At 47.8% G+C, this 27,883-nt stretch overlaps 1 protein-coding gene across 2 annotated transcripts in view; it reads right to left on the bottom strand.

Moving 5' to 3' along the window:
- The window catches only part of LOC8028078 (diacylglycerol kinase 1), a 599,538-nt gene that overhangs the window by 86,773 nt on the left and 484,882 nt on the right, over positions 1-27,883 (bottom strand). For both annotated transcript variants that reach the window (XM_042288617.1, XM_042288618.1), the window contains exon 8: positions 27,584-27,730. In XM_042288617.1, the coding sequence (XP_042144551.1) occupies positions 27,584-27,730 (147 nt within the window). The remainder of the gene's footprint in view (positions 1-27,583; positions 27,731-27,883) is intronic.

The following is a 27,883-nucleotide window of genomic DNA, read 5'->3' as shown; positions in this document are numbered from 1 at the left end:
ATAATCTCCTAAAAGGGCGTCTCCTGGAAGTGCAGCACGACTGCGAATTTGCGTGGAGGTCTTTAACGTTCATAACGGAGCGATGATTACACGACAACACGAATATGCGATACTTATCTAGATCAAAAGGGCCGGAGTGGAACTCGATACCGAAATTTCCGAGTTCTCTAGTGCGAGCGTTCGCTTCACGTCCTCCGTGTAATCAAGGGCCCCCCGACACTGGTCGCTGTGTACGACATTTTGTTTTATAGAGGAGAAAAAATTGCTGAGCGCATAAGGCAGAATTGCGGGTGTTCGCGGGAAGGACGACTAATTCTCACAGCAAAATAAACCTGGTGACTCTCGGAGCGTTGGACAAGTGGTGCTATTCCGCACGTTGCACGGTAATTTTATGAAGCTGTTCTCCGCCCCCTTCCAAATTCTACGGCGGGCGCTTTCGCCATTCCCAGAGGGCAATTTTCGGCGCTTGCCGTGCGGGTGTCGTTACCCTAAGTGCGGCTGATGCAGGGCCCCTCGGTGCCTATACAGTGGCATCAGCTGTTGAGGGTTCCCTCGACGCCGCAAATTTATCTTGGCCTGACAAAAAATTTGCATTTAAACGAGATTTTATTTTGGACCTATTTACATCGGAGCGAGGCCAGGCTGCTCTCTTCCTCAGATGAGACTCTCTCCACTCCACGGCTCGTTTTGCTGGTATTAACGTGTTCCGAGATGCGGTGTCTGTCGAAAAGTCTCCGCAAACCGAGATAAGAACGAGGCGTCGTAAAATTGCTGACTTAGAAAAAACGAAAAAAAAAAAAACACAAAACTTTTTGTAGAACGAATGTTAAAATCAAATTTAAGATGAGAAAAAAGTTTTTTTTTTTATTATTTTGTCAGGGTTGTTTTATTGCGTGAGTGACACAAAAATCTGTGTTTCGTTTTACAAACAACCCCTAGTATTTTCGCACCGTGGCTACGTGCCGCCGTACTGCCTCCGACAGTACGTAATATATATATATATATATATATATATATATTGCGTACTGTCGGAGTTGCTAATTCGAAGTTTATTACAACGTTTCAAGCGGGGACCGCTCTTCATATATATATATATATATATATATATATATATATATATATATATATATATATATATATATATATATATGAAGAGCGGTCTCCGCTCGAAACGTTGTAATAAACTTCGAATTAGTAACTCCGACAGTACGCAATATATATATATATATATATATATGAAGAGCGGTTTCCGCTCGAAACGTTGTAATAAACTTCGAATTAGTAACTCCGACAGTACGCAATATATATATATATATATATATATATATATATATATATATATATATATATTTTTTTTTTTTTTGTAAGATTTACTTTTTGGGGAAAATATTAATTACCGAGCTTTTCGAAATTTAAATAAAATTCTTACCAACCGAAGGAATGATTAAAATATCATAACCGTAAGCGCCTTGTGAAGTTGATGGTTATTGAAAGTAACGTAAACACATAGTATCGTTAGTCCATAATCTGATGTCTATTCGACGCCAAGAATTACCTTACTAAGCGCTCCAACGTCTACAACTCCCACCATCAAGGTATCGACACTCAACTCAGTGAACCTCAGCTTACCAACCTCCCGTCGAAGAAACAAAAATCAAACACAATAATTTCCCCAACGCTCGAGGTAAAACTCCCAAAAGGAAAGACCTCGCATGCCAAGAGTGTAACAAGACATAGTAGATGGTTTAACTTCAAGAAAACATCAAAATAGGAAGGACCTTAAAACCCAGAAATCCTTCGAAATCGCTTTTTCCAGTATAACCTCTGAACTTCAGAACGTATTAAGTTAAATATTACAAAAAAAAGCAAATAAATAAATGAAACCTAAAAGAAAATAATAATAAACGAAGCGGTCAGGCGGGAGGGGGTGCCACTATAGAATGCCCATAAGGATATCTTTGTTTGTTTGACGTGGTCCTTTCAAAGAAGCGGGGAGGCTTAAGGACGGAAGTGGCGCGGCGACCCATAAATTCCCCGAAGTTTTGCGAGAAATAGGGAAGAAATTTCGTTTCGCAATAGAGGGTCCGATTTGTCAAGAGAGCTGCCGCTCGCCGCACACGCTGACCCGCCCAGTTGAAAATTTACACTCGGATGGAATTGAGCCGCTGCGAGAAAACCTCCAGTTCGGTATTTCTCCTTTTTTTGAATTTCTTTTTCATTCTCTGGCCGCTCGAGGGTATGAGTTATATAACCAAGGCTCTATAATTGAACATCCGCACGACTTTAATTCACAAGTTCCGTTTTATGACGACTTCATCGTCGTGTATAGTCCGGGACATGTTTTTTTTTTTTTTTTTTTTGTAGTGTTTTGCAATGCATAACCGGCGGGTGGGAGGCTTGTAATAAGACACGTGGAAAGCCTAGATTATTTGTTGAGTGTGCGAAAGTCTGACTATGTCTTTTGAGACGGTAGAAGCAAAGAAAGAAGAAGGGGAAGAAAAAAAAAAAAACTTGCGTGAACTTACCGGGTGATTAGGGTGTGAAAAAACAAAACCAATGAAACGTTCGGGGATAAATTACACCAGGAAACATATGGTACCAAAAAATATCGCCTCAACTCCGGAAAAAACACACACACAAAAAACAAACAAAACCACCACCACCAACAACAACAACAGCAACAACAAATGTTGAACCGTTTATTATTCGGATTTTCAATTTTGATGGGATAAAACGAAAATGGTGATCATAACGTCGATTTGAAATTGAGCGTGGCGCACTGTAGCGCGGTAGTTTTTGAAGCAATAGTTAGCATTGCAGATTTAAACGTCATAAATTCAACCCCGCGCCCCCCTTTTTTTTATTTTTTTTTCTGGTTTCAGTTGCATGTGCATCCATCCAACTACGACATGATGAACTTTAAAACGATGCCTCACTGCAGTGAAATTGCGCCGACCAAAATACTCATCTCTTCTTAATCAGAAACATGAGATGTAGTTTGAGGCTCGATTGACGTGCCGAAGTGAAAGCGTTCAAACGACAAACGTGACTTTTTTCTTTTTTCAGCTATAAGTTATTAGCGTCAGCGCCACTTGAACTCAATTTTTTATTATTATTAATAAACACGTATGTTTTCCCGGAAATAGGCTCGTTTCGGTAATGACTATGTCTTCAAGGTTTCATCGAATTCACTAACCCACGACACGGAAGCTTCGTCGTTACAGCCGGGGTCACACTGCGAGTACATCATACGGAAGACAGCCTGTTGTTACTGTGGTCACACTGGGGACACTGTCGAGACCGGTTATAAAGAAGTCGGTTACAACGAAATAGCGGCTACAGCGAAGCGATCCCAATTTCCCATTCCTTTCTGCCCTTCGTTATAACCGGAGTCGGTTATAACGAAATAGCGGATATATCGAAGTGATTCCCGTTAATAGACCCTTTCCGAAATTCAGTCTGGCCACTTTGATCACTATCATCACCATCTGAAAATGGCATATGTGCCATACCAATGGCGGCTTTCTATTTACTGATGAAGGAACATGTTGAAGATACTCCTAAGCTGAGGGTTCGAGGCCTATACATTCTAGACGTTAGCACGTTACGAAACCGGAATTGAATGCAAGCGCTGCGTAAGTGTTCATTTCTCTAATTCAAGCACAGTAAACCTGTTAGTGGCACAAAATCGACTTCGAAACTCCTTGACTTTAGAAATTTATCAAGGTGTCTGTCTGGGTTGGCACTTCGTTCTGACTGGTTGCATCGTTGTGGGAGTCGACACTGGAAGAGATGATCCAGAAAAACCTGTAAAGCGAAAAATTTATTCTCGTCTGCCGTTGACATGCAAAAGTGACGGTGCCCGATAAAATACTGCAGGCTACAAGTTCATTGCCGCCATTCGTATGGCAAAAGTTAAACCGCCATTTCAGCCATCAGATGGCACTGAATTTCGGAAAGGGTCTATTTCGCTATAACCGGTCTCGACACATCATACAGAAAACAGCCTGCAGTTACTGCCTGAAGTGGATGTATTCCTTGTAAGAGGGTCACATTGGTCAGGCACAAACTGGCTGCACAGATCTTTGAAACATATAAGTCTGTATGAAGGACACATGGCTTCAAAGATACTTGACGCGTAGAGCATTCTGTCATCGTGTCTGCAGCACACAGCGTGTCTCTCTCGTTTAATATATGAGCAGTGCGATTGGGGCATTTAGTCCTTTCTCTGACTCAGAACCAGCGAATCGAAAGAGAAGGTACTACTGCTCTTCCACCAATGAAATATTGCCGCGCCCAGGGCTGAGAAAGCAACGCTCGGTCACGGACCTCCAGAAAGTTCTCGTTTATTCATGTACCGCACGTAGCTTCTATCATTTATTCCTGATTTTGTCTTCTAGAAAGTGCGTGTTCATTCTCGCCCGATCACGCGACGCTCGAGCCGCTTTCGCCGAATCTTCGAGATAGCGACGCACTCTAGATAAGAGGCCGCCCGCGACCTTGTCGAGTCAGTTTCGCCCCAGCGCTCGACTCTGCTGTCTCGCCGACCTCGACGCTCGCGACGCTTTGTTATTATTTTCTATTCTCTTTTTGTTTTGGCACAAGTTCGCCACATTAAACGTTTAGCTCTTCCTGTTTATTTATTGTTATTCTGGTCACCACCCGTGACATTTTGGTGGAGGTGCGGGGTACCGCATGCCTGTACAGCGTTCCCCTCCAAGATCCCGCAGTGCAAGCCCGGTACCAAGCCCAGTGAGAAGACCACCCCCCCCGCGGAACCCGAAACTCGGACCAGCCGGCGCATCAAGGGAGAGGATCCTGAATACGGTTTGCTACTGGACAAGCCCAAGCCGAAGAAGACGACGATGGCCGACCAGGCGCAGGCCCCGGCTGCTCCTGCCGTCGTATACCTGCCCGTCGCACCCAAAACTCCGACGCCGTTCCACGGAGACGCACACGAGGACATCGAGGACTGGGTCCAACAGTACGAACGAGTGGCCCGTCATAACGGGTGGACACCAGAACAGTGTCTTCAAAATGCCTACTTTGCCTTGGAAGCAACCGCCCGGAATTGGTTCGAGAACCACGAAGCATCGATCACTTCCTGGGAGCAACTCAAGGCTGAGTTGCGAAGAACATTCTCGAACCAACAACGAAGAGAACACGCGGAAGAACTTCTACAAACGAGGATCCAAGGACCCAACGAGAGCGTCGTTAGCTTCGTGGAGGATGTCCTGCGACTCAGCAACCGCGCCGATCCTCAAGCCTCCGAAGCAAAGAAGCTGAGAATCCTGATGCGAGGCGTCAAGGAAAACATCTTCGGCGGCCTTGTGCGAGCCCCGCCTATCACAGTCGAAGGATTCATCACGGAGGCAACGAACATTGAACGTGCCCTTCAAGCACGGGCCTCCCATTACCAGCGACTTCCCGGCGTCGCTGCCCTCTCGACTTCCAGCTACAACAGCCCGGACCTCCGCGAGATTATCCGGGATGTCGTGCGGGAGGAAATCAGGAAGCTACTACCTGCTGCCACAAGCCCGGCTACGCCCTCAGTCGCCGAGATTGTCCGCGAAGAACTGCAGCAGGCGCTGCAGCCAGAAGTTCTCGCCAGCGCCGCTCCTGAACCACCGAAGCTGAGCTACGCCGCAGCTACCCGACGACCACCCCCTGCTCACCCGTATACGGCACCACCTCGACGTGAACCTCCAGCGCCGCAGTATTCCCGACGCCACGAAGATCGGGCGTACGTTCGCCCAGAACAAGCTGCGCCACGAAAAACCGACGTGTGGAGGTCGGCCGATCGACGCCCGTTGTGTTATCACTGCGGTGAAGCCGGCCACATTTACCGTCGATGCCCCTACCGACAACTGGGGCTGCGCGGGTTCCACCCGAACGACCCGCGCCCAAGGTACGACGAACGTCCTCGTGACATCGAGGAGTATCTCCGACGTTCGCCATCTTCAACGCCGCTCCGCCGTGAGTCCCGCTCACCGTCGCCCAGACGTTCAGCGTCTCCAGCGCCACGACCCCGCCGAGAGAGCCTGTCGCCCTTGCGTCGCCGGGAAAACTAAGTGCGGCAACGCCTGGAGGTGCCGTTGCCGAAGACGACCCGAGTAAAGAGCCTCCAAGAACGCCGGAGCGCTCCCACTCTCCCGACGCCACGCATCGCTACGACGCGCCTGCAACGGTGTCCAACAACCTAAACGTCGTCATCGACGGCCACGACGCATCGGCACTCGTGGACACCGGAGCAGACTACTCAGTCTTGAGTGGGAGGTTCTCCCGCCGCCTTCGAAAAGTCATGACGCCGTGGGAAGGACCCCAAATACGAACCGCCGGAGGACATCTCATTACACCAGTCGGGAGATGCACTGCTCGCGTCGAGATCCACGGTGAAACGTGCCCTGTCAAGTTCGTCGTTCTGCAAGACTGTTCGAGGGACGTTATCCTCGGAATGGACTTCCTCTGCGAGTATGGCGCCGTCATCGACCTCGGAGCAAACCGGTTGACGCTACGAAAACCTGTTTCACCACCGGAGGAACCCATAGCGACGTCGTCTGCGGTCCGAGTCCTCGCAAGCCACGTGAACTTACCGCCGCGGTCGAGTGTTTTCGTACCCGTCGGGATCACCGAAGCTTTCTGCGGCGAAGTTCTGCTCGAAGGAAGCCTCCAGTTGCTTCTTGGAAGAGGAATAGGTGTCGCAAGAGGAGTTGCTGAACTTCAGGATGGCCGCACTGTGGTCCTCGTGACGAACTTCCGAAATGAAGCGCAACACCTCACAAAAGGTGCAGCCGTGGGCCAGGTCGAGGAACTCCGAAACTCCGCCGCTATCGCCGCCATTACTCACGAATCCTCGCCACCCCAGCAAGACAGTACGTCGCCAGCGCAGCTCGACATTGACCCTAAGCTTCTGGGCCTTAAACGACGACAGCTCAGTGACCTCCTCACCGAATACCGCGACTGCTTTGCCACGTCGTCAAAGGTGCGCCAAACCACCGTTGCGAAGCACCGCATCGTTACCGAGGACGACGCGCGGCCTGTGCATCGGTCACCGTACAGAGTCTCCGCTAAAGAAAGGGAAGTGATCCAGGAGCAAGTTCAAGAGATGCTGAACGACGACATAATCCAACCTTCAAGCAGTCCCTGGGCCTCTCCAGTCGTACTGGTTAAGAAGAAGGACGGAACGCTTAGGTTCTGCGTGGACTACCGGCAGCTGAACGCGGTGACGAAGAAAGACGTCTATCCACTCCCCCGCATCGACGACACGTTAGATCGGCTGCGCCACTCCCGATACTTTTCATCGATGGACCTGAAGAGCGGCTACTGGCAGATCGAAGTCGACGAACGGGACCGAGAGAAGACAGCTTTCGTTACGCCGGATGGGCTGTACGAGTTCAAGGTGATGCCCTTCGGACTGTGCACGGCGCCAGCAACTTTCCAGCGTGTCATGGACACCGTACTGGCAGGACTGAAGTGGCAGAGCTGTCTCGTCTACCTCGACGACGTCGTAGTGTTTTCCAGCGACTTCGACGAGCACCTGCGACGACTACGAGCTGTTCTCCAAGCCATACGGACCGCCGGACTCACCCTGAAGCCGTCAAAGTGTCGGTTCGCCTATGACGAGCTGAAGTTCCTAGGTCACGTGGTCAGTAATGAAGGCGTTCGCCCCGACCCAGAGAAGACTCGCGCCGTCGCAGCATTTCCAGCGCCGACGGACAAGAAGGCCGTGCGAAGGTTCCTTGGGCTATGTGCCTACTATCGGCGCTTCGTTCGAGATTTCGCAAGGATTTCCGCACCGCTCACAAACCTCACGAAGGACGCCGAGAAGTTCGAATGGGCCGAGGAGCAGCAGCAGGCATTTGACGAGCTGAAGCGACGACTGCAGGCGCCTCCTCTTCTTGGACATTTTGACCAGGATGCGGAAACCGAGATTCACACAGACGCAAGCAACGCAGGACTTGGCGCGGTACTGGTTCAAGTACAAGAGGGCACCGAGCGAGTCATCGCCTACGCAAGTCGGACATTGTCCAAGGCGGAGCGAAATTACTCCACGACTGAAAAAGAATGCCTTGCGGTCGTCTGGGCGATCACGAAGTTTCGTCCGTACTTATATGAAAGTCCGTTCCGCGTAGTCACGGACCACCATTCGCTCTGCTGGCTTGCGAACATCAAGGACCCGTCAGGACGCCTTGCGCGATGGAGTCTCCGACTACAAGAGTTCAACATGACAGTAGTCTACAAGTCAGGCCGCAGGCACAGCGACGCCGACTGCCTGTCCAGAGCTCCCGTAGAAACACCCTCCGACAGCAACGACGACGATGACGACGAGTGTTTCCTGGGCGCAGTGAACAGCGACGACATGGCCCGACGTCAACGAGACGATCCTGAGCTGCGCGCACTAATAGAGTACCTGGAAGGGCGTGGGAGTGCCATACCACGCGTTTTTTCACGAACCCTGCCGACCTTCGCCATTAGACAAGGAGTTCTCTACAAAGAGAACTTCGGCAACAACAACTCCACGTGGCTGCTGGTAATCCCGACCGACCTTCGAGAGGAGATCTTCCAAGCCTGCCACGACGACCCAACGTCCGGACACCTTGGTTACAGCCGGACACTGGCCCGTATTCGTGAAAAGTATTACTGGCCCAAGCTCCCCAAAACCGTCCACCTATACACACGATCATGCCATGAATGCCAGCGACGAAAGAAACCTCCAACGAGGCCGGCCGGACTCTTGCAGTCAATTCCTCCGCCAACGGCACCCTTCCAGCAGATCGGAATGGATCTACTTGGCCCTTTTCCGCCGTCGACGTCAGGAAATCGCTGGATCATCGTCGCCACAGATTATCTCACGCGATACGCCGAAACGAAAGCCCTTCCTTTCGGAACTGCTGTGGAAGTTGCCAAGTTTTTCATTGAATCCATTGTCCTCCGGCACGGCGCTCCCGAGGTCCTGATCTCCGACCGTGGATCCTCGTTCATGGCCCAGCTGACACAAGATGTCCTTCGTCTCAGCCACACCAGCCATCGTCGCACCACGGCGTACCACCCTCAGACCAACGGGCTGACGGAAAGACTCAACAAGACCATCGCCGACATGATTTCCATGTACGTCGACGTGGAGCACAAGACATGGGACGAGGTGTTGCCGTATGTCACCTTTGCCTACAACACGGCCGTACAAGAGACCACCGGAGTGACACCCTTTCAACTGGTGCATGGGCGCAAGGTAACGACAATGCTGGACGCTATGTTACCCCACGAACCGGCTGTCGACGCAAGCGACGACGCTCAGGTGGTTGCCCAAAGGGCAGAAGAAGTCCGTCAGCTCGCCAGACTCCGGATTCAAGCCCAACAACGTATCGACACTGGCCGCTACAATCTTCGTCGTCGGGACGTCCACTTCCAGCCCGGAGACAGGGTTTGGGTGTGGACGCCGATTCGTCGTCGCGGTCTCAGCGAAAAACTCCTGAAGCGCTACTTTGGGCCCTACAAGATCATCCGACGCCTCGGCGATCTGAACTACGAAGTTCTACCCGACGGAACGCGCCCATCTACAAGACGTCAGCCGCGACTTGAGGTGGTGCATGTCGTCCGGCTGAAGCCGTATTACGAACGATAGGACTCTCCACTCTCGTCGACGAGTGAACTGTGGACTGTGAACTCCGGCTAGCATATCTGCTGTCCTTTTGTTTTCCGTTTTTGTGCTGCATCGGGACGATGCACTTTTAAAGGGGGGGATAATGCCGCGCCCAGGGCTGAGAAAGCAACGCTCGGTCACGGACCTCCAGAAAGTTCTCGTTTATTCATGTACCGCACGTAGCTTCTATCATTTATTCCTGATTTTGTCTTCTAGAAAGTGCGTGTTCATTCTCGCCCGATCACGCGACGCTCGAGCCGCTTTCGCCGAATCTTCGAGATAGCGACGCACTCTAGATAAGAGGCCGCCCGCGACCTTGTCGAGTCAGTTTCGCCCCAGCGCTCGACTCTGCTGTCTCGCCGACCTCGACGCTCGCGACGCTTTGTTATTATTTTCTATTCTCTTTTTGTTTTGGCACAAGTTCGCCACATTAAACGTTTAGCTCTTCCTGTTTATTTATTGTTATTCTGGTCACCACCCGTGACAATATGCCGTTGGTATGCTTACAATTTCCGTCATAGTTCATTAGAGAAGGTCGAGTCAGCTCTATTTTAATTCTAGTACTCGTATCAATGAAAATGCTTGCATGTCAGAGAAAACAAAAAGAAGAAACATAGTGTTGTGTTCATATTCGTGCTTCCCTTCTGTGCTCGGCAATGATTGGGTCTCCATGTGCTTTGCGGAAATGCAGAAGCGATTGGCTCCTTCATATAAACTTGTTTTCTACACAAACGTATATGCACATAAAAAAATTAAGGTAGTTTTTAGGCGCGTTTCTCAAGCCTTGCAGCGCAAGTACTGAGACGGGTCAAGGCGACTAAGTTTTGTAATGCAGACAAATATGTAAAATATTCGGGTCTACATTAACCTCGAGTATTGGAGAATTTGACAGGGTCACAGTAACGAGGAGCAGTGCTTTCCAGTCTGCGCGCGCTTTCAGCACAATAGAGTACGTGTTTGAGTCGTGAAGCTGCATAGTGAAGGCCTTGCTCTAACATAAAGCGGTGCAACGAACGTTAGCGGCAGTCGAGTCACAAACGCCTAAGTTTCAACCGGGGCACGTGGTAAACACCAGCCGTTTTGCGACCTGGGTCGCTAAACTCGTCAACAAAAATATTCTTTGTGTTATGACATAGTGGGGGGAGGAGCCGAAAGATTGCTGCGAAGTTTTCTTTCCTCACAAACCCACAGATCCGTCTGTCTTCGTGACGTTTTTCGTTGAGGGGACGAAAAATCCCTACGCCTCCTTAGGCACCGAACAAGAGCAGCACTAGAGAGCGCGCGGAGACGACCGTGGCTAGAGTGCCTTCATACACACGCGCGCTTCTCTAACCGTGGCCTGACCGTGGCTCATACTAGAGCCACTCGATATGGCAGCGTAGCTGCCAGAGTAGCGCCACGCTTTTCCTTGTGCCGCCTTTCACCGTGATTGGTCACACGCGGTACCATAGCAACGAGCTGAGCTGGCTCCGTTCCCTTAGCAACCGAGTGACTACTCGTCACGTGACCTCGCAAGAGCCGTGATGTCACCGGTAAGACGGCAGCGCCCAGAGCTGGTGGATACGAGTTTCGGTGCGCGGTAGTCGTAATGTGCCGCTGCTTGCCGACGATTTCGACTTCTTCGTGCTCTCTGACGCAGGTATAACGTGAAAATCTGAAAGAATGCGACTTTATACCTTTTCTGTGCAAGATCGCTCTGGATATTAGCACCTGTGCGACAGCATCAGTCATATCGCCGTAGCGGTGCTCGTATTCCTGGATGTGTTCGAGGATCGATAAGACATTTTGCATGCAATTTTCGCATACTCCTAGCCTTATTTGAACGTTGGAATGTCTGAGAATCAACGCGAATTGTATGCGTCGCATGTTGGACCTTGGGGAAGTTGTTTCAGCCTCAGGTAACCGCGTAATCACAAACTTTTAGCGAGGAAGCTCCTACGATCTTTACGTGTCGTAATAATCAACGATCTTACGATATAGCTTTTAGGATAACATTTTCGCATTTTCTAGCTCCCTTTGAATATTGGAATTTCTGAGAATCGAAACGAAAGGTATACGTCGTGTGTAGGGCCTAGGGGTAGTTGTTTCAGCCCTGGGTCGCCGAATAATCACAGCAACTTTAAGCGAGGAAGCGCCTGCGACCTTTAACCTTTTGTACTAATCGACGATTTTACGAATTCACAGTTCTGAAGACTCCTATAAACGTCCTTTCGTTGCAATAGCCTGCATTTGATCGCAGTGTTTTTTTTTTCAAGTGACAAGCTGGTGTTTGCTCAAATGACGTATATGAAATGACCTGCTCTATAAGAATGCATCAACACACACTATAAAATTTATATGCTCAGAGGTGTGTTCGTCTTTGTAATGAACAAGTTAGAGACAATTATTTTTTACGAGTGTAATATTTATTTTCTGTAGCCTGGGCCCGTCTTGTACTCATTAATGTCCGTGTGATATGATGCTATTGTCATGTGTGTATGGTTCTAAATATCCTCTTTGCAAAACCTACAGAAGCCAAAATGACGTCAGCCGACCCCAGCTCACTCATTTGACACGAAAACTGCGTCACTCGGGCGTATGCGCTCGTCAACAATCAATTCGCCGATGAATATTTGAATTCGCGTTCGTGGCCAATGAGTGCACATGAGTGCACTTGCGAATGACAAGTTTTATGGTGTGCTTAAAAAGCGCGGTGGAAGCTTGGGGCCATCGCACCGGTGCCCTAGCATGTCACGACCGCGTGATTCCACTGTTCGCTTTTGAGTTGAGAATTAAAGCTAAGGAAGAAGAAGTTAAAGAATCATTTCATGGCCCCTTTAACACGGGTATACGTCTACACCAGATAAAATCTTGACATTTTGCATGCCGGTAAACTTCCGGACGACCACCTGGCCTGTCGGCAAGAACACCTCATATCCGGCGTTCTTCTCTTTTGATGGCGTTAACAGTCCTCTGTAGACCACCGTGCTGTCCTTCTTGGTTTAACCCCGTCGACTGTTCATCGCCCAAAACGAGGGTGATACCGTCGTCGACTTCCCTCCCCGCCAGTCGGTGAGATAATATCATCTTGAATGAATGATTGGGTCCTGAAGAAGTATGCTGCTAAGCATACATTAACTTAACTATGGGGCAGTCGAGCAGCAGTCATGTCCCAAGGCAATCGTCCTGTCGTGCCCGGCGTAATCGGAATTTGTTCCATAGGAGCGAAGTCCGAAAGTACAAGGACGGTACGTTCGTCCCACGAAGCCGCCGCCATCCCGGCGGCACGGAAAACCACTCGCTTTGCCCGTGCACGCTGCAAATCGTCTCATTTCACAAAAGAAACAGGCACCGCTTCTCCAGAGGCGCGTGCCGTACCGCCGTGCAAAGCGTCTTTTAGGTCTTTTAACACTTTTCAATTAACGAATGGAGATATCAACTAGATAAAGGTCGCCGCCCGGCGTCGCTAGCAGTGCGGTTACCATAGAAACCTCCCAGGCCCAAAATGGAGATCACTATAGGCGCTTCTGACGTCGTGTGTCTAGATAATTTTGCGTCGTGTCGCTACTCTGGCAGCTACGCTGCCATATAGAGTGGCTCTAGCTCATACGCGTGACGTCAAAACAAAGATTATCAGCTGCGACCGTCATGTTTGATGGTATCTAAAAAGCACGATGGATGCTTGGGAATTGCATATTAAAATCAACACCGTCGAAGTTAATAGTCTGGTATCGTTCTTATTTCCGCCGATAAAGCAGAATTTACTAAAAAGCGTCCCTGCTGTTCTTTTTATTTATCTCGGCCTTTCGAATCTGGCCAAAGTGTAGTAGCCCGACGTGGCTAGGTCACAACCAGCCGACTACCGTTGTCCACTTTCGGGCGAATTTTGCCTCCGGGCAGTTGTCCCTTCATCGGCGGGATAAAATCACTTTATGGTAGACATTCGAAGATCAGTCAGTTTGGGATTAAGTATGTTTATCAACGGAAATAAGGAAATAAAAGTAATGTCAGGTTGTCAATATTGGTGGTGATGCTTCAAGAACGCAAGGACACTAAACTTGACATCGTCGATTTGAACAGGCACCATCAAACTTGTCGTTCACAACTGATAATCCTGACTCCATCGTCAAAGGTATCAAATATAAAATGACGTTACTGAACGCGCCCGCACACTATCTACGTGCCCTGGCACGAGTCTTTCACTTGAAAGTTTGTCATGGCCACTCTTGAGTTCATGGAACACGAGCCGTTTTAATTCCAGAATCTCTTGAACCGTTATTTCGAAAATTGCAGGCTGTGCTGTTCCTCGTCATTGCTCATTGGAACACCTCTAAGCAGGGTCGTCGAAACAGGAGGATGGGGAGGGGGATATTTAGCCCCCCCCCCCCCCCCCCTCCCCAAACTCATAGCATTTCAGAGAGTTATAATAAAATATTAGGGGAAAGGAATATCCCCCTTCTTCACCACCATCACCTCCTCTCTCTCTCTCTCTCTCTCCCGAACAATTTCTACGGCCCTTCTTGAGACTCCTATTTGTTTGTGTGTGTGTGTGTGTGTGTGTGTGTGTGTGTGTGTGTGTGTGTGTGTGTGTGTGTGTGTGTGTGTGTGTGTGTGTGTGTGTGTGTGTGTGTGTGTGAGTGTGTGTGCGTGTGTGTCTGTGTGTGTTGGTCGTACCTTAATTCTTTCTTTAGAGCGCAGCTCTTCGGCGCCAGTTTCCGGGTTTCGTGGCGTGGGCGTCGCCGTCGGCGTAACCGGCCCGCTAAATTTAGCGCGAAATTGACGTCACATGACCTCTACACCAATTCAATTCCCAGCTACGTGACTTCAACGCCAATTCATTTCTCCGCTAGATTGTCATGTGATTTCTTTTTCCCTGCTAAGTTTAACGGAGAAACTGAATGGGAGGAGGAGGGGAGGAGAGGAAGAGGGGAGGAGGAGGGGCATACCCTCCTCTCCGTACCCTCCCTTATTCCTCCTCAAGAGTTGAGCTCTAATATTGCATCACAAAAATTTGTAAACGTCTTTAATTTTTTTAATTTCCCTTTCTTCGGCTTTTTTTTTTTTTTGTTATCCCCCGTTTTCCCTCATCTCTCAGACATTACCGACGTCTCTACACAAACCGCCTGTGGGTGACCCCGGTGGCGTTGCTGACAGTGGCGGAAGATAAGCTCTATAAAGCCGCCCGCGTACACCGCGCACGGCTCCACAACATCACAAAGTTCAATCTTCGCCTCGATTCCGAAGCGAAGATTTTGGCCTCAAATAACTCCTTCCCAAAGTTTTGAAACGTCACTTTGTCGTCACCAATAACTTCCACTAACGACGATCTTGCGACGAGAAAGTTCAGAGTATTTACCGGTCGCCTAGGTGCAATCTACGCATCATTGACTCTAACGCGGCGTAGGGATGTAGGGACACTCGGGCGAGACATCATCTCTCAGCCGTTCAATCGGCTTGCACCACGGTGTTGCTCGCACGCGCTTCGATGAAGCTCGCTACGACTTTGTGTTTTACATTCTCGCTGGAATTTGAGCGCCGAGAGAGCTTGGATGATTGACACCTCGCTCGTCTTGACGTCAGCGTCGCGAGAGTCCAATTAGCGCGTTCCGCAACTTTCGGACACAAAGTTGTGCTCGACGAGTTTAGCTACCCTGGGCTATATTTGTTAACATCAATTGTTCACATACACGCTATTACGCACATCAATCGCAAAAGAAGTTATATATATATATATATATATATTGCGAATAATGTGGGGTTTTCACGTCTACAAACTTAGTCTGTTGCTGTTAGTCGAGCAGCCTACTCTTTTGCTTGAGAAGAGAACAAGCGGCGCGCCTGACCACGGTTAGTTAGACATGATAGAGGCTCTAACAAATATCGCTTACTTACGAGGCTTTTTTTAAGCATTCATTTTTTTTTTTTTGCTGAGATGATGAGTGTTTTTTGAGTGCCACGAATATTTCACTCTACCTTTAAAGCGACGAAACAGCGTCACCGATTGTCCAGTTTCACGAAGCAACTAACAACAAATACACCAACGTTCAAACCCTCGTGGTGCTCTAAACAATTATCCATTCGTACCTCCTCCATCGCAACTCAAGGAAACGTAGCTTCTATTCCAGTTTGTCCCGGTCGGACAGAATGCTAGTCGGATAACCTATTTTGACAGCCATTATACTAACCTTTGTGCGAATCGGTCACGTGACATCCCTCCCCCTCCCCCACAAGGACAGCAGCCCAGCCGGCCGTAACAAGCTTCGTCGACCGTTTTCCGCTTATCGCCTCCCCAGTCTCGCTGCAGGTTGCGAAGCAGCTCGACCGAATCGGATGCTTTGCCAAGACGGGACCCGCATCGGCGGCGATTGATCGCCCCGTTGACGTCTTCCCTTCTGCGTGGGCCTCACGTCTGTCTGGTCGCTTCCTTTTGTGTCCGTCACCGTCACCGCCGCTGCTGCTGCTGCTTCTCCACTCGTATCCGTGGTTCTTCGTAACCGGGTACCATTGTTGCGAGGCCTCCCATTGTGTGCCGATATATACTTGTAGTTCGACGCGACCCCGCCTTTGCCCCCCCCCCCCCCCGCCCCCCCCCCCCCCCCCCCCCCCACCTCCGCCTACCGAGTATTTTCACCGCAATACTCCAGGGCGTTTCCTCTTTGGGCGGCTTTGTGAAGCTCGTACACTACTTCTCTCTCTCTTTTTTTTTCTTAACTCTCGCTAACACTTTGTTTGTTATTTTTTTTATGCGGTGAGACGAATAGATCTCGATTTAATGGGCTCCCGCGTAGGTGGTAGCTTTGTTCAACCCTGTATATTATTGTTTTTGTTGAATTTTGTGTTTGTTTTTATCGTTACAGCCTACATAATGTAGAGGAACGGTTATTTTGTGGTTTCGTAAGTTTTTACCGAAATCAATCTTGACGGCACCCTGAGAGTGATACATTCTAACAGCGTACACAAAGCAAAAAGAGGGAAGGTGTGAGTCGAGACCTAGAATCGTTCATCGCTTTTATATTTTCCAGAAAATAAAACAAAAATAAAGATTGAGATCTTATTTTGTAGGCTGTTGGGTTTAAAACGACCGATCCAGTTTTCGAGCGAAGAGAAAAATTATTTCAGGAACAAAGACGCCGCAAATAATGGCAGTCGTGAAAGATGCGCAACATGTCTGACTAAAGTAATTATGTTGTCGTATGTTTGGAGAACGTGAAATTAATCAGCCCAGATGGGCGTCTGGTCTATCAGCTATAGACAAGAAATTTAGCCAATGCGGTACCACGTGCTAGCCTAGGGTTTTAAACACGCTTCGCACAGTGGCTATTACGCAACTGCGCGCCGGTGCGATTTAAATCCACATCGAAACGGGCGGAGATGCGGATTGAACATATATCGGCCAATCAATTTGGAGGCTTTCTGAACAAAGACTACTATGCACCAAAAACGCCGGCTTCCCAACTTGGTAGAACTCGCTCTCATTCGACACTCTCATTTGCGAGGGATCCAATTTGCGCACTACACTGGTACGCTATGTAATTAAACTTGTCTAACGACGACAACTGTAACATTCAAAAGTTACAGTTGTCGGAAATATCGCATCCTTCGATCGCTAATTAGTGCTGCCGAAATTCGCCAACCGGGCTGCCTGTTTGCAACAAATTATGGATCCGAGGCTCGCGAATCGATGAAGTCCCGGCAACTCGGGGGTCTCCAAATGTTTTGGTTGAAGGGACGGGTTGTTTATCCGCCGGAGGCTCGCGAGTGGGAAAATAAACGAGAAAATACAAATAAGCAAATGCTAGATAAATAAGCCTAAAAAGAATTGAAATAAAGAAACGTAAACTAAAACAGAAGTTTGAAAAAAATGTAGCGCGGATATACTGCATTTGCAATATGGATATACATATACTTTATTTTTTAATTCAATGTGTTAATTATGACATGAAAAATAATCGTTGGCCCAGGAAACTCGCTACAAAATGCATAGGAAATTCGGAAAATCAACACAGGGCAGAGAACTAATGAGAATTGTAGCTCTGATGATAAAAATATCCAAAACAGCTATGACACAGGACACTAAGCAGGATTGAGAACGCAAAAGTATTTTAACATAGTTAAACAGATGAAACAGGGGCTGGAATAACAATGTTTGTGATGACAGTGTACAATGAATAATATGGCAAGACTTCTCGTTTTGATGCAGCCTTTTCTTATTATTTCTAATAATTCCGCGGTTAGGGCGCGTCGCTGCGTCCCCCTTTTTTTTGCGTGCGTTTATTTTTGCGTTTCGCACCAGGCGTCACTAAAAAGACCGCAGCCATTTGCGGGCCGGGGGAGGGGACCCCTGCTTTGAACAAACATGACGAATACCGAGCCACCTCTGAATAGGACGGCGAAAGCACAATCACTCACTCGTTGTAATTGAAAGCAGCTATCGAGGATGAGTTTCATGATTCATCGATTACGCTGAGGATGACACGCTGCACCGAGTTTCAGAGTTCCCTCAAGTTTCAGGTAAAGCAAAAAACGCTCTCGTTCGCGTCCGAGTTTCGAAGTTTCATAGACACTGCCCACCTTGCTTTGGCCGAAATATTAGCTACGCATTTAATCTTCCCATCAAGGGTGGATTCCATCAACTGCAACTGACGTTTTCACCCTTCCGGCGTCGTTAGATGGCGTGCTAAACTAATAAACCTTAGTGTAAAAAAAAAAAAAAGGTTGCGTTAGGAGATGTTGACAAAATAAGTCACCGGGATTGAAAGTCTACTCAAACGCTGCTCGTGTATGCATGCAGAAGAAATCCTTTTACAAATACCATATCCGGTGTCAAGTGGTTAAATAGGCTAGCTGCTCTTTAGTTTAAAAAAGTGTTAAAAAGCGCCATGTCTTTTCTTACTTGGTCTTTGTTCCTGTTCTTTCCGGCGCTTTGTACGTTCTAGGTACATTGGCTACATTGTCTTTAAATTTGCGATTCGGCCGGCTCGTAGTTTTTATTTGAATAAATTTATAAATTGCGAAAGAACTGAACTGTTCTTTACATTTTCCCAATAAAACAAATTTGATCACTTCGGCGACATACGTTTGCGAGTTATGCGACTTGAAAACTTCCCACCGAAAATGCCAAAATTACGCCCATTTTTTTCAGAAACGCTGCCGTAGATGCCCGACACGAAGACATAAGCCCGAAGAAAGCGACTACGGAGATTAAAGGGTAACTCCGGTATTCAAACGTGGAACTAAAATAAAGAATGATATTGATTTACGGAAAAAAATACAAGCACTGCCGAAATAGTCCACTAATGGGAAACCACCATCGATTTAAACACCGATATTAAAAAATGCTACCACCCGCGTCTCAGCGGGGATTCAGCGGGCTCACTGTTTGTCAGGCAAACTTGTGCCTTGATGTCCTGTTCGTACTCAAAGAAGTTAGTTGTACGTATAGCCACTTCTTTCGCCGTGTTTTTCTTCTGCGTTTTCAGTCGTCCCATGGGAGAATTTCTGCTTGTTATCTTATGTTTTAGCGGCCCCAGGTTTTAGGTTCTCCTCGGCGATCGCGCACGAAGATTATTGACTCCCTGCTCGCTCAAGCGCGTCGTGGTGCCGAAGGTAGCATTCATTGGCGTCCATAGCTGGCTTCGTCCCTGCCACGGTGTAGTCCCTGCTCAACGCGAGCTTTCAATCAGCCTCCACGGACCACAACGCTTCAGCAACGTGCGTTATACACCACCAAGATTGTAGTTCTTATCAGAAAGTAACTGGGGCCTCGTTCTGAGCCTGCGCTGAGCATTGAGTTCATCGTGGAGAACTCGCTTTCCGGCCGGCAACGGTATAGCGTAATAATATTTGCTGCAGATGTTTGATGTCTGCAAAGCGAAGCAGTAAAATGGCCGTAGCATTTTACCAGCTGATTGGAACTGCTCTTGCGACAGTCATAGGTTTTAAGGTATCGCGGTTTACGAACTTCGCGATAAACGATGGCCATGCAGCAAATCATAAGGGTTGCCATCGTGCTCAAGCCGGTAGTTTCGGTTTTGCCGTAGATCGCCGAAACAAAACTTTAAGATAAAACATGTAGAGTTCTTTTTCGTTTTCGTTTTAGAAGAGTCAAATTTAGAAATCGAAACTAAGCCAATTTCGGCTGAAATTCGGAATATATCTGGAGGTCCATCGCTCCCGAAAGGTATTGATTTCGATTCGGTCATGTAATGAGAGATAAAAACAATGTAAAGAGAGCAGTAGTACAGGGCTCAAAGCTAGTCCGATAAGCAAACATTTCTGTTTATATCAGTTTCGCTTCACGTGGTTTCGGCTCTTTTTTAAAAAAATAAACTTCCGATATAGCTACAAAACTACACGAGGCATCGAGAAAAAAAAACAAAAAAAAACACCTCGCAATTCACGGGCAATTCCTTCGCTAAAAAAAAAAAAAAAAAAGTCGTAACCCTAAACTCGAGCACATGTACCGGAATCCCCATATAAGGCACTTTATCGCTTAACCCTAGGCAGTGTCACTCTGTCTATACATCGTACAAAAGACACGGAGTTTATCTCGACATATGACAGAAATAAATATCTGAGGACACGCCTCAAGCAAGTTCTAATTAAGCGGGTTCTCTTTGTACATACACGTAGGCTTCCAACATATCTACAGACGGCTGTTGTATGCCTAATGTAACACACAAGGAAGAAACCCGCCTCAGAAAGTGTCTTTTTTAAAAGATCGAGGTACACCTAAGCATTTCTTATGAGTTGCGAATGCGAAAGCATGCAAGCCGCTCGTCCGCTCCCTTTGTCGCCTGCTACGTACTAGCGCGCGCGCACCTCGGGATCTTCGGAGGCCATGGCACAGCAGCCAGTGGGAGCCCCGTCGACGCGCGCCAGCCGATGGAACCGAAAGCGAAGTCGCGGAAACTAGGAGCCGTTTTCGCGCTTCAAACTGATGACGTCAGCTCGCTCCATGATACAGTTAATGCTTTCGCATTAATACCGTATTTTGTGTATGATGGTATTAGCAGTGCGACGGTGGTAGGTCCTACAGACTGGGACGTACCGCACTATGTTCTCTTTCACTGGACTATCAGCGGCAAAACCAATCACACGTTGTGAATGTAACGTAATTAAAAGTTTTTTTTTCCCCGCGTGTTATTGGTTTAGCCTGTGATGGGGAACGTACAAAAACAACAACTGCCGTGACAATGAACGTTTTGCGTTGCTTGATTGGCTCCGTCGGATTGTACCGTTGTCTGCGGTCGGACCCAATCCGAAACATATACTAAAACCATCGTTGTACCGTCCAACGTCATCACCTTATCATCATTTTACAGCCAAACTCGTTCTTGCGTCTCCCTATCTGCTGCCCCGTGTATACACCATCACAGGGTTTACTAAGAATAAGAAGCCCACTTTGCTCGCACCAGGTGTGGGCACTGCGCGGGAGCAGAAACCAAATTCGAGAGGAGTGAAGCGTCTGCGCATGCTCAGTACCGACAGCAGCGACACCTCAGTGGCGTCTGACGTCAGTGAGTTGAGTTGGTCTATTCATGGTGCTAACGCGATATCGGCACTCTTTATCGCGTTCACCGATGCCAGGAGCCCCAATGTGTCCTTCAACGCGACAAGCACCGCGTACGAGATATCAATATATATAAAAGAAAAATGCCAGCGGCAGTCACGGGGAAGTTAAACGATAAAAATAATATCCGCTATACGGGATCAAAAGTTTTAGAATTGAAAGCGCTGACACGGCGCGTACGACGCCTCATTATTTTTAACGAGGCGGGACCCCATTGCGCATAGCAGCCAAGAGAGGGTGCTTACTAACTCCCTCTCTTTCTCTCTATCTATCTTTCACTCTCTCCACTTTTACTCGCGACAGTGTGGACGCGTCGACGATGACGCTTTCTTTTTCTGCATGTTTCCGTCTCGAATTAGGGAAACGAAAGATTGCGAAAAAAAAAAAAAAAGAGACGACGTCGGCTTCAGCGGGAACTTTATTGTGTGTCCTTTTTAGAGGCCGTTATGGATTCTTAGAGCCGTGCATATTTCAACTCCGACCCGCGGGGTCATATGCATCTAAAAAGCGCGTCGCAGTACAGGGTTCCCCGACCGCTGCGCCCCCTCGGGGCAACGACTAGAGGCGCATTAACGAGATGGGTTTTAGCTCCCGGTGCATGTTTGACGACCGAAAAGGCTCCGAGATGGTTCTTGACTCGGATTACAAGGACAAAAAAACTGCACTGATCGCGCGTTTCGGCGGAGTCAGATCTATAAATCGTGGCGAAATATTTGGGCGGGCGAGGCTCTTCAACAACGTTGTGAACACTTTTTTTTTTCGCTTTCACTGGGACAGGCTGCTAAAAATGTTTGAGAGCACACTTTTGACAGCATGCAAATGAATATATTTGTTGCAGCCAGCCAAATTAGGGACGAGATAGGCCGTCATTTGGAGCTCATCATTCACGAGAGACACAAGGCATGCGGTTTATTTGTGTAGCGTATAGTTTATTTGAAACAGGCGTCAGAAGTCGCGATTATTTTAGGAAGTTTTGGAGAGCAAAACTTTGTCTGCAGTCTGATTCGCGGCGACAACCCCTTCAAACGTTTCAATATTTGCGAAACACGGGACTGCATAAAATCGATTTGGTTTGCTTTCCACAAGGTAGATTATACAAAACAATAATAAAACAAAACGCAATAAACCGACTAAAATATTTTGAGGAAAAAAAGAGAGAGAGGGGGGGGGGGAGCTGCTCGTACAAACATAACGTTGAGTACCTTGTCGTGTTTGGCCTTCATTTCCTTTTATTCTCATCTCGGGCGCTCAATGACACGTCGTATTGAAAATACCGCTTCAATGTGGACCGGATCCATATACCCACATTGAAAGGGTCCCTTTCAGAGCGATTTAGGACGAACATTCCTTTGAGCGAGGGAATGCAAATTACGCATCACTGACAGCTCGACTGATCGCTCGACATGTCTTCGGATGTTGTTAACGCAGACTCCAACGTCACCCATAAGCGGACCTCTGCATAAGGCGGAATGTTTTCATTTCGGACACAAAAACAAACTTGCGCATGAGCTTGAGCGCAGTGCCATCGAGTGCTGACACCGACTTCGCGCTGGTTATGCTGCAGCGTTTTACAGTCGTGGTCGCATGTAGTTGCTGCACTATACTCAACGGATTTCTTGTAATAGCGAGTCTCATCACAGAAGCGACCAGATCACCGCACAACGAACTTTACTCTGCGAAGCCTGACTCTAGAAGCATGACTTGGAACAAGTTTGTTGTCCACAAGGCGTATCGCTAGCTGAAAGTATAATGGAAACACGCGAAAGGGAGGAAATACTTTGGGGATGATGCATTTAATTGCGAGGAGGACCGTACGTCCCCGTGCGAGCACTGAGTTATTAACCGTTAAACAAGTGTAAAAAAAAAATTGCTACCCAGTTGGCGACGCTGCGGGTTTAATAAGTCACGATCAATTTTGGAAGTTATACAAATCAAAACCACTTTGCCAGGTTACTATATATATAGGTAGATGGTAATTTCGATATTGTGTTGGAGACGCGACGTGAATAAAATGTATTAGTAGTCACGGTTGAATCGTGCTTAGATGTAGATGCGAACACATGTCGTAGGAGATGTTGTGAAGTTGAAGCGGCCTTGACGAAAACACAGGAAGCTGGCTGTGGTTTTTGTCATTCTGCCTTGGGTGTCAGTACCCGGATAACACTCCCCGGAAAACCAAAAACAAAACAAAACAAACTATCGCGATGGACGTTAAACAATTTAGCGACGTTGACTCGAATACCCAGCCAATAAATAGTCCAGGAGGAGCTCATCAGACATCTACGAGGACAAAGGAGAATATCTCTTAGATGTGAGGCAACCTAAGGATGCGTTTATCTCGAAAATAAAGCGTGTGATCTTGTTCCGGTCGTTGCTTCGTAAAATGAACACAATAAAACGACACGTTAACCCACGACGGAGATTTATTTCCCCGGGGAGTAAAAATGGCGTATTCATTGAGTATGAACCATTCTAAATTTCAGTTCTGGTAGAAAAACGTCGCAACAAACACGGGCGTCGGGCAGATGCATGTAAGCGACATAAAAACAACATTTTGGACTAGACAACCGTTGTGTTCCCTTAGAGTAAGGATAGGCTGCAGTGACGTCGCGGACAAGGCAAAGGTCGGAATAAGGTGTGTTAACTGGCAACCGTGACAGCATCAATTGCAATTCATTTTAACTGGCGCTAATAAAGTGATCGCATATGAGCACTTCGAACTGAGTGAAAGCCGTAGTGTCAACGTTTTACTGAAAGCGCGATCAATTTCCACGCTAAAGCAGCGTATAGAACGAACAACAGATATAGAATCACGGCCAAGTGCCACCCCAGTGCGCCTCCTAATTCACATTTTATTGCTTGTTTCTGTTTTATCCACTGACACCGCAGTGTCACAATACACCCGAGATAGCATCTTGGCAACAGCCTCAAGACTGTAACTCCACCTCTCTAAATCGCACGCCCGCCCGTCCCTCCCACCATATCGTCCATCGACTCCGAAGGTCAGCCTCGCGTGGCTGACGGTGAAAGGTGCGGTGCACTGCGTAGAGCGAAATGTCATTCAGGTGGGCGTGTCTCGCAACGATTTCTTCGTGCAGATCAAGCGAGCAGGCAGGCAAGCGTTTTGGCGTTCTTATACGACGATGCAGCGAGCAGCGAGCAAGCAAAGCAGGCCAGTGCGAAAGCACAGCGCAGAAACACTTTGCCCAAAAGCACCGGAAAGATGACCACACCACCCTCGCAATTCAGGGCAAATGACTTGATAGCGTCCTGCTGTACACGCAATGGCACGGCAGGTCTATGCACCAGCTCAGTGTGTACGAAAAGGCGCGTTTGGACTCATAAAGCTGCGGGCACTGCGCTTGCGCAGAAACCCGCTATTCAAAGAGCGGAGCATCTGCGCATGCGTGGTTGAACACCCAGCACGAAAAGCCTCGGTGTAACTCCAGAGACACGAGTCGGTGCATAGCAGTTTTCTTTCAAAGTGAGAAAAGCGAGGTAATACGCTCTTCGAGCTTCCTAGTATTTTCCAGCTCCTTTCTTTTGCCTTTCTTTGAACACTAACAACGACAATATTGTGCTTTCCAGTGCTTCGGGGTACTGTACGCACAATGATCACTTGATACGAAGTGGCACCCGCTCCATTCGGCACAGTGTTTGCTTATTGATAGCTGAAGTACGACACGGCGTGGCTCGGTTATGACGGAGTTGCTTAACGATTGGTTCCCAACTGTTGGCGTTGGGCGGTGTTGTTCTCCCATTGGGTGCTAATTGATAATCACACAATCGGAAATTGCCACGCCTCGTCGGTCTTGAGCTATCATTGATTACGAAAGAGGCCCGCCCGTCTTCTTCCACACACAACGCACGAGCGCCTAATCGTTGTGATATAAGAAAGAGTCCCAGTGCAACGTATCCTACACTCACTGACAGCTTAAGAAGCGCAGGGTGTGGGTTATCATGTTCATGCTTCTTGTATTCTGATTCGCTCTTTAGCTTTCTTATCGCTCTATGACCCAATCATATTGGCTGCGCTGCGATAATGAGATGCGCTGAGCTTGACACGCCCATAGTTTTTAAGCTGTCGGCGACTACCTATATATATAGGGTGTCCCGAGCGGACATTTCGCTAAAACAAATGCGGAAAATATTTAACGGCCGCACATAGAAAGTTCGAACTTCCATCGAATGTGCACTGAGAAGGTCAGTTTCAAAGTTTGAAGTTTTAAGACACAATTATTTTCCCGTGAAAGACGAAAGCAAACAAATTGGCAAAGTCAAGTTTGAACGCCTTCGCAGACGACCAAGTTAGCGACGCTATTTACTTGTGGCGCCATCTACCAATAGGCGTAGCGGGCAGACAACTGAGTGCGTCGTCTGCTCGCTGCGCTTATCGGGAGATGGCGCCACAAGTAAATAACGTCGCTCACTCAGTCGTCTGCGAACGCGTCCAATTCCGAAGCTTTTGCTCTCATTTCTTTTTACAGGAAGAGAACTGCGCCTTGAAAGTTCACACGGTAAAACTGACCTGATCAGTGCGCATTCTGTGAAAATGTGAGCTTTCTATGCGCGGGCGCCGATTTTTCCGCGGAAGGTTCGTTTGGGACACTCTATATAAGAAGGTCTTCGTGGTAAATTTTCTTGCGTCAGCAAAAAAGGCCCGTTGTGGGGCACTGGTTGGTAACAAATTCTCGTCAGCGTTCGGCTGGAACTCGTGTCCAATCAGTGAGAACACGAGCCCCAGCCGAAGGCTAATGCAGCAGTCGTGACCAATCTGAGCCCGTCGGTGGCTTCCCTTAGTGGAGCAAGAATATTCAGCTCTAAGGCTTTCTTACTTAGGAGGTAGTGCCCAGTGCAGCTCAAAGTCTACTAATCTAAGACTTTTTTCCCTCATGCTTTGTCATTAGCTCAGCTACCTACTGTAATCCATGAAATACACCCTCGCGTGTTATGTGGGAAAGTTGACGCGCGGGAATATTTTATTTTCTTAATTTTACTGTGGGTGCTTCAAACACATATATTTGAAAGTTTCCTCCTTCACTTTATTATCGAGCTCCGTGGAACAACCAACTGGTAGAGAGTTAACTGGGAATATGAAGAGTGGATACCATTTCGCAAAGCTCGGTGACGGTACGCACATCGGTGCGGTGAACGGTGGTGCTAGTGGGGTGTGATATCATGCTGCTTACGACACCCAAGTGTTGACAACAGAGAAAGAGGTCAAGAGGAAAGTGCTCCAATAGGAAAGTGAAAGATGCACACTCGTACGCGATAAATACCAGACAAGAAATGCAGGGTGCGGACCTCGGGACCACTGCGATACACATTATAATATCTATACATATAGTTTAAGACGCACGTTCGTGAAACAATTCATAATACCTTTCTGTGTCTCAAATTGACTGCTTATTTATATTCTAAGATAACGGGCCGTTATGATAATGTCTACTAGAAGTCAGATATTAGAAAGTATAGAAGCAATCGGTGATCCGTCTTTAATGCTTTACGGGGCAACAGTTATTAAAATAAACAAAACTGAAACATCAATAAGGTGCGAAGGACTTTTAAGCAAACCTCAAAACTAAAATGCTACCACAAAATATTGTGGTAGCATATACCAAAATATACCAAAATTAACCGCTTTCTGAACCCTATTTAGCCGTCTATCTCACTACAAATGTAACAATCACCCGCCGGAGGACAGATACAACCCAATCTGGATTTAAAGTAACAAGAGTGCGACAGCTTACTAAAAACTTCTCACTAAAGTAAAATGTTACGACGATTGAACGCCTTCACAAAAGAGGCTACTAAAATGTAGGTAGGGTGCACCGCATGCATAATTAACAAAATACAGTAGGATAGGAGAAAGGCGCACAAGTGCGAAAAACAAACCGAGATCCTGTGTGATTGTTAACTGAGGACGCGTCTGTTTGATTGTCATCACAAGGTTAATAACCTGTTTCTGGCATACATCACAATGCTAATTTTACCACATTCGCTACCTAAAGCGAGAGCAACTGACAACCTCAGTAGAATTTGTTCTCCAATAAAATTGAGTGTTTCTGAGCCCTTTTTAAACCACTTTAAACGTTATTTACACGACGGAAACGTACACACAATCATTCGTTGTTTCATATTTACATGCAAACTTCAATTTCTATACCACATTGAAATGCTCCCCTGAGAGCTGAGCCCTTGTGCGACCTTCTCAACTCGATGAAGGGGATTTTGTTTTCGGCGCGTTTTTTCTTTTCTATTTTTTTTGCGCAAAAATTTCTTTCTTACAATTTTTTATACCTCGTTTTCAATCGTCCTTATGTCGTTTGAATATCGCAACACAAAACTGTGTCCGTTGGCGGCCGGCTGCGCGGCGGCCGGGCCAGGCCTACCTTGAGGAGCCGTCCGTCGGCGATTGGCGGGCGACTGGGAGCAGGCTTGCGGACAAACGACAGAAACAGATGCTTGACCAGGTCCCGAGGAGTGTCCATCTCCAGGTAGGTATCCATGAACGCCTGGAAGCCCTCCAAGTCGATGTCCTGCGCCGTGGCAAAGCGAGCGCGCAATGTCCACAACCACTCCATACCGCGCGGCTCTCGGCTGATCCCCCGGAGAATTGTACTCGCGGAGACTGCCCTTCCAATAGAAGCCTGTCGCGCAGACCCGTCGCGTCTACGGCTTTACATAAGGAT

Source organism: Ixodes scapularis, unplaced genomic scaffold, assembly GCF_016920785.2.
Source record: "Ixodes scapularis isolate PalLabHiFi unplaced genomic scaffold, ASM1692078v2 PGA_scaffold0__279_contigs__length_252992795, whole genome shotgun sequence".
In the NCBI taxonomy this organism is placed as follows: domain Eukaryota; kingdom Metazoa; phylum Arthropoda; class Arachnida; order Ixodida; family Ixodidae; genus Ixodes; species Ixodes scapularis.
Note: the sequence above shows the minus strand (reverse complement) of the source record. Positions and strands in the feature narration are given on the sequence as shown.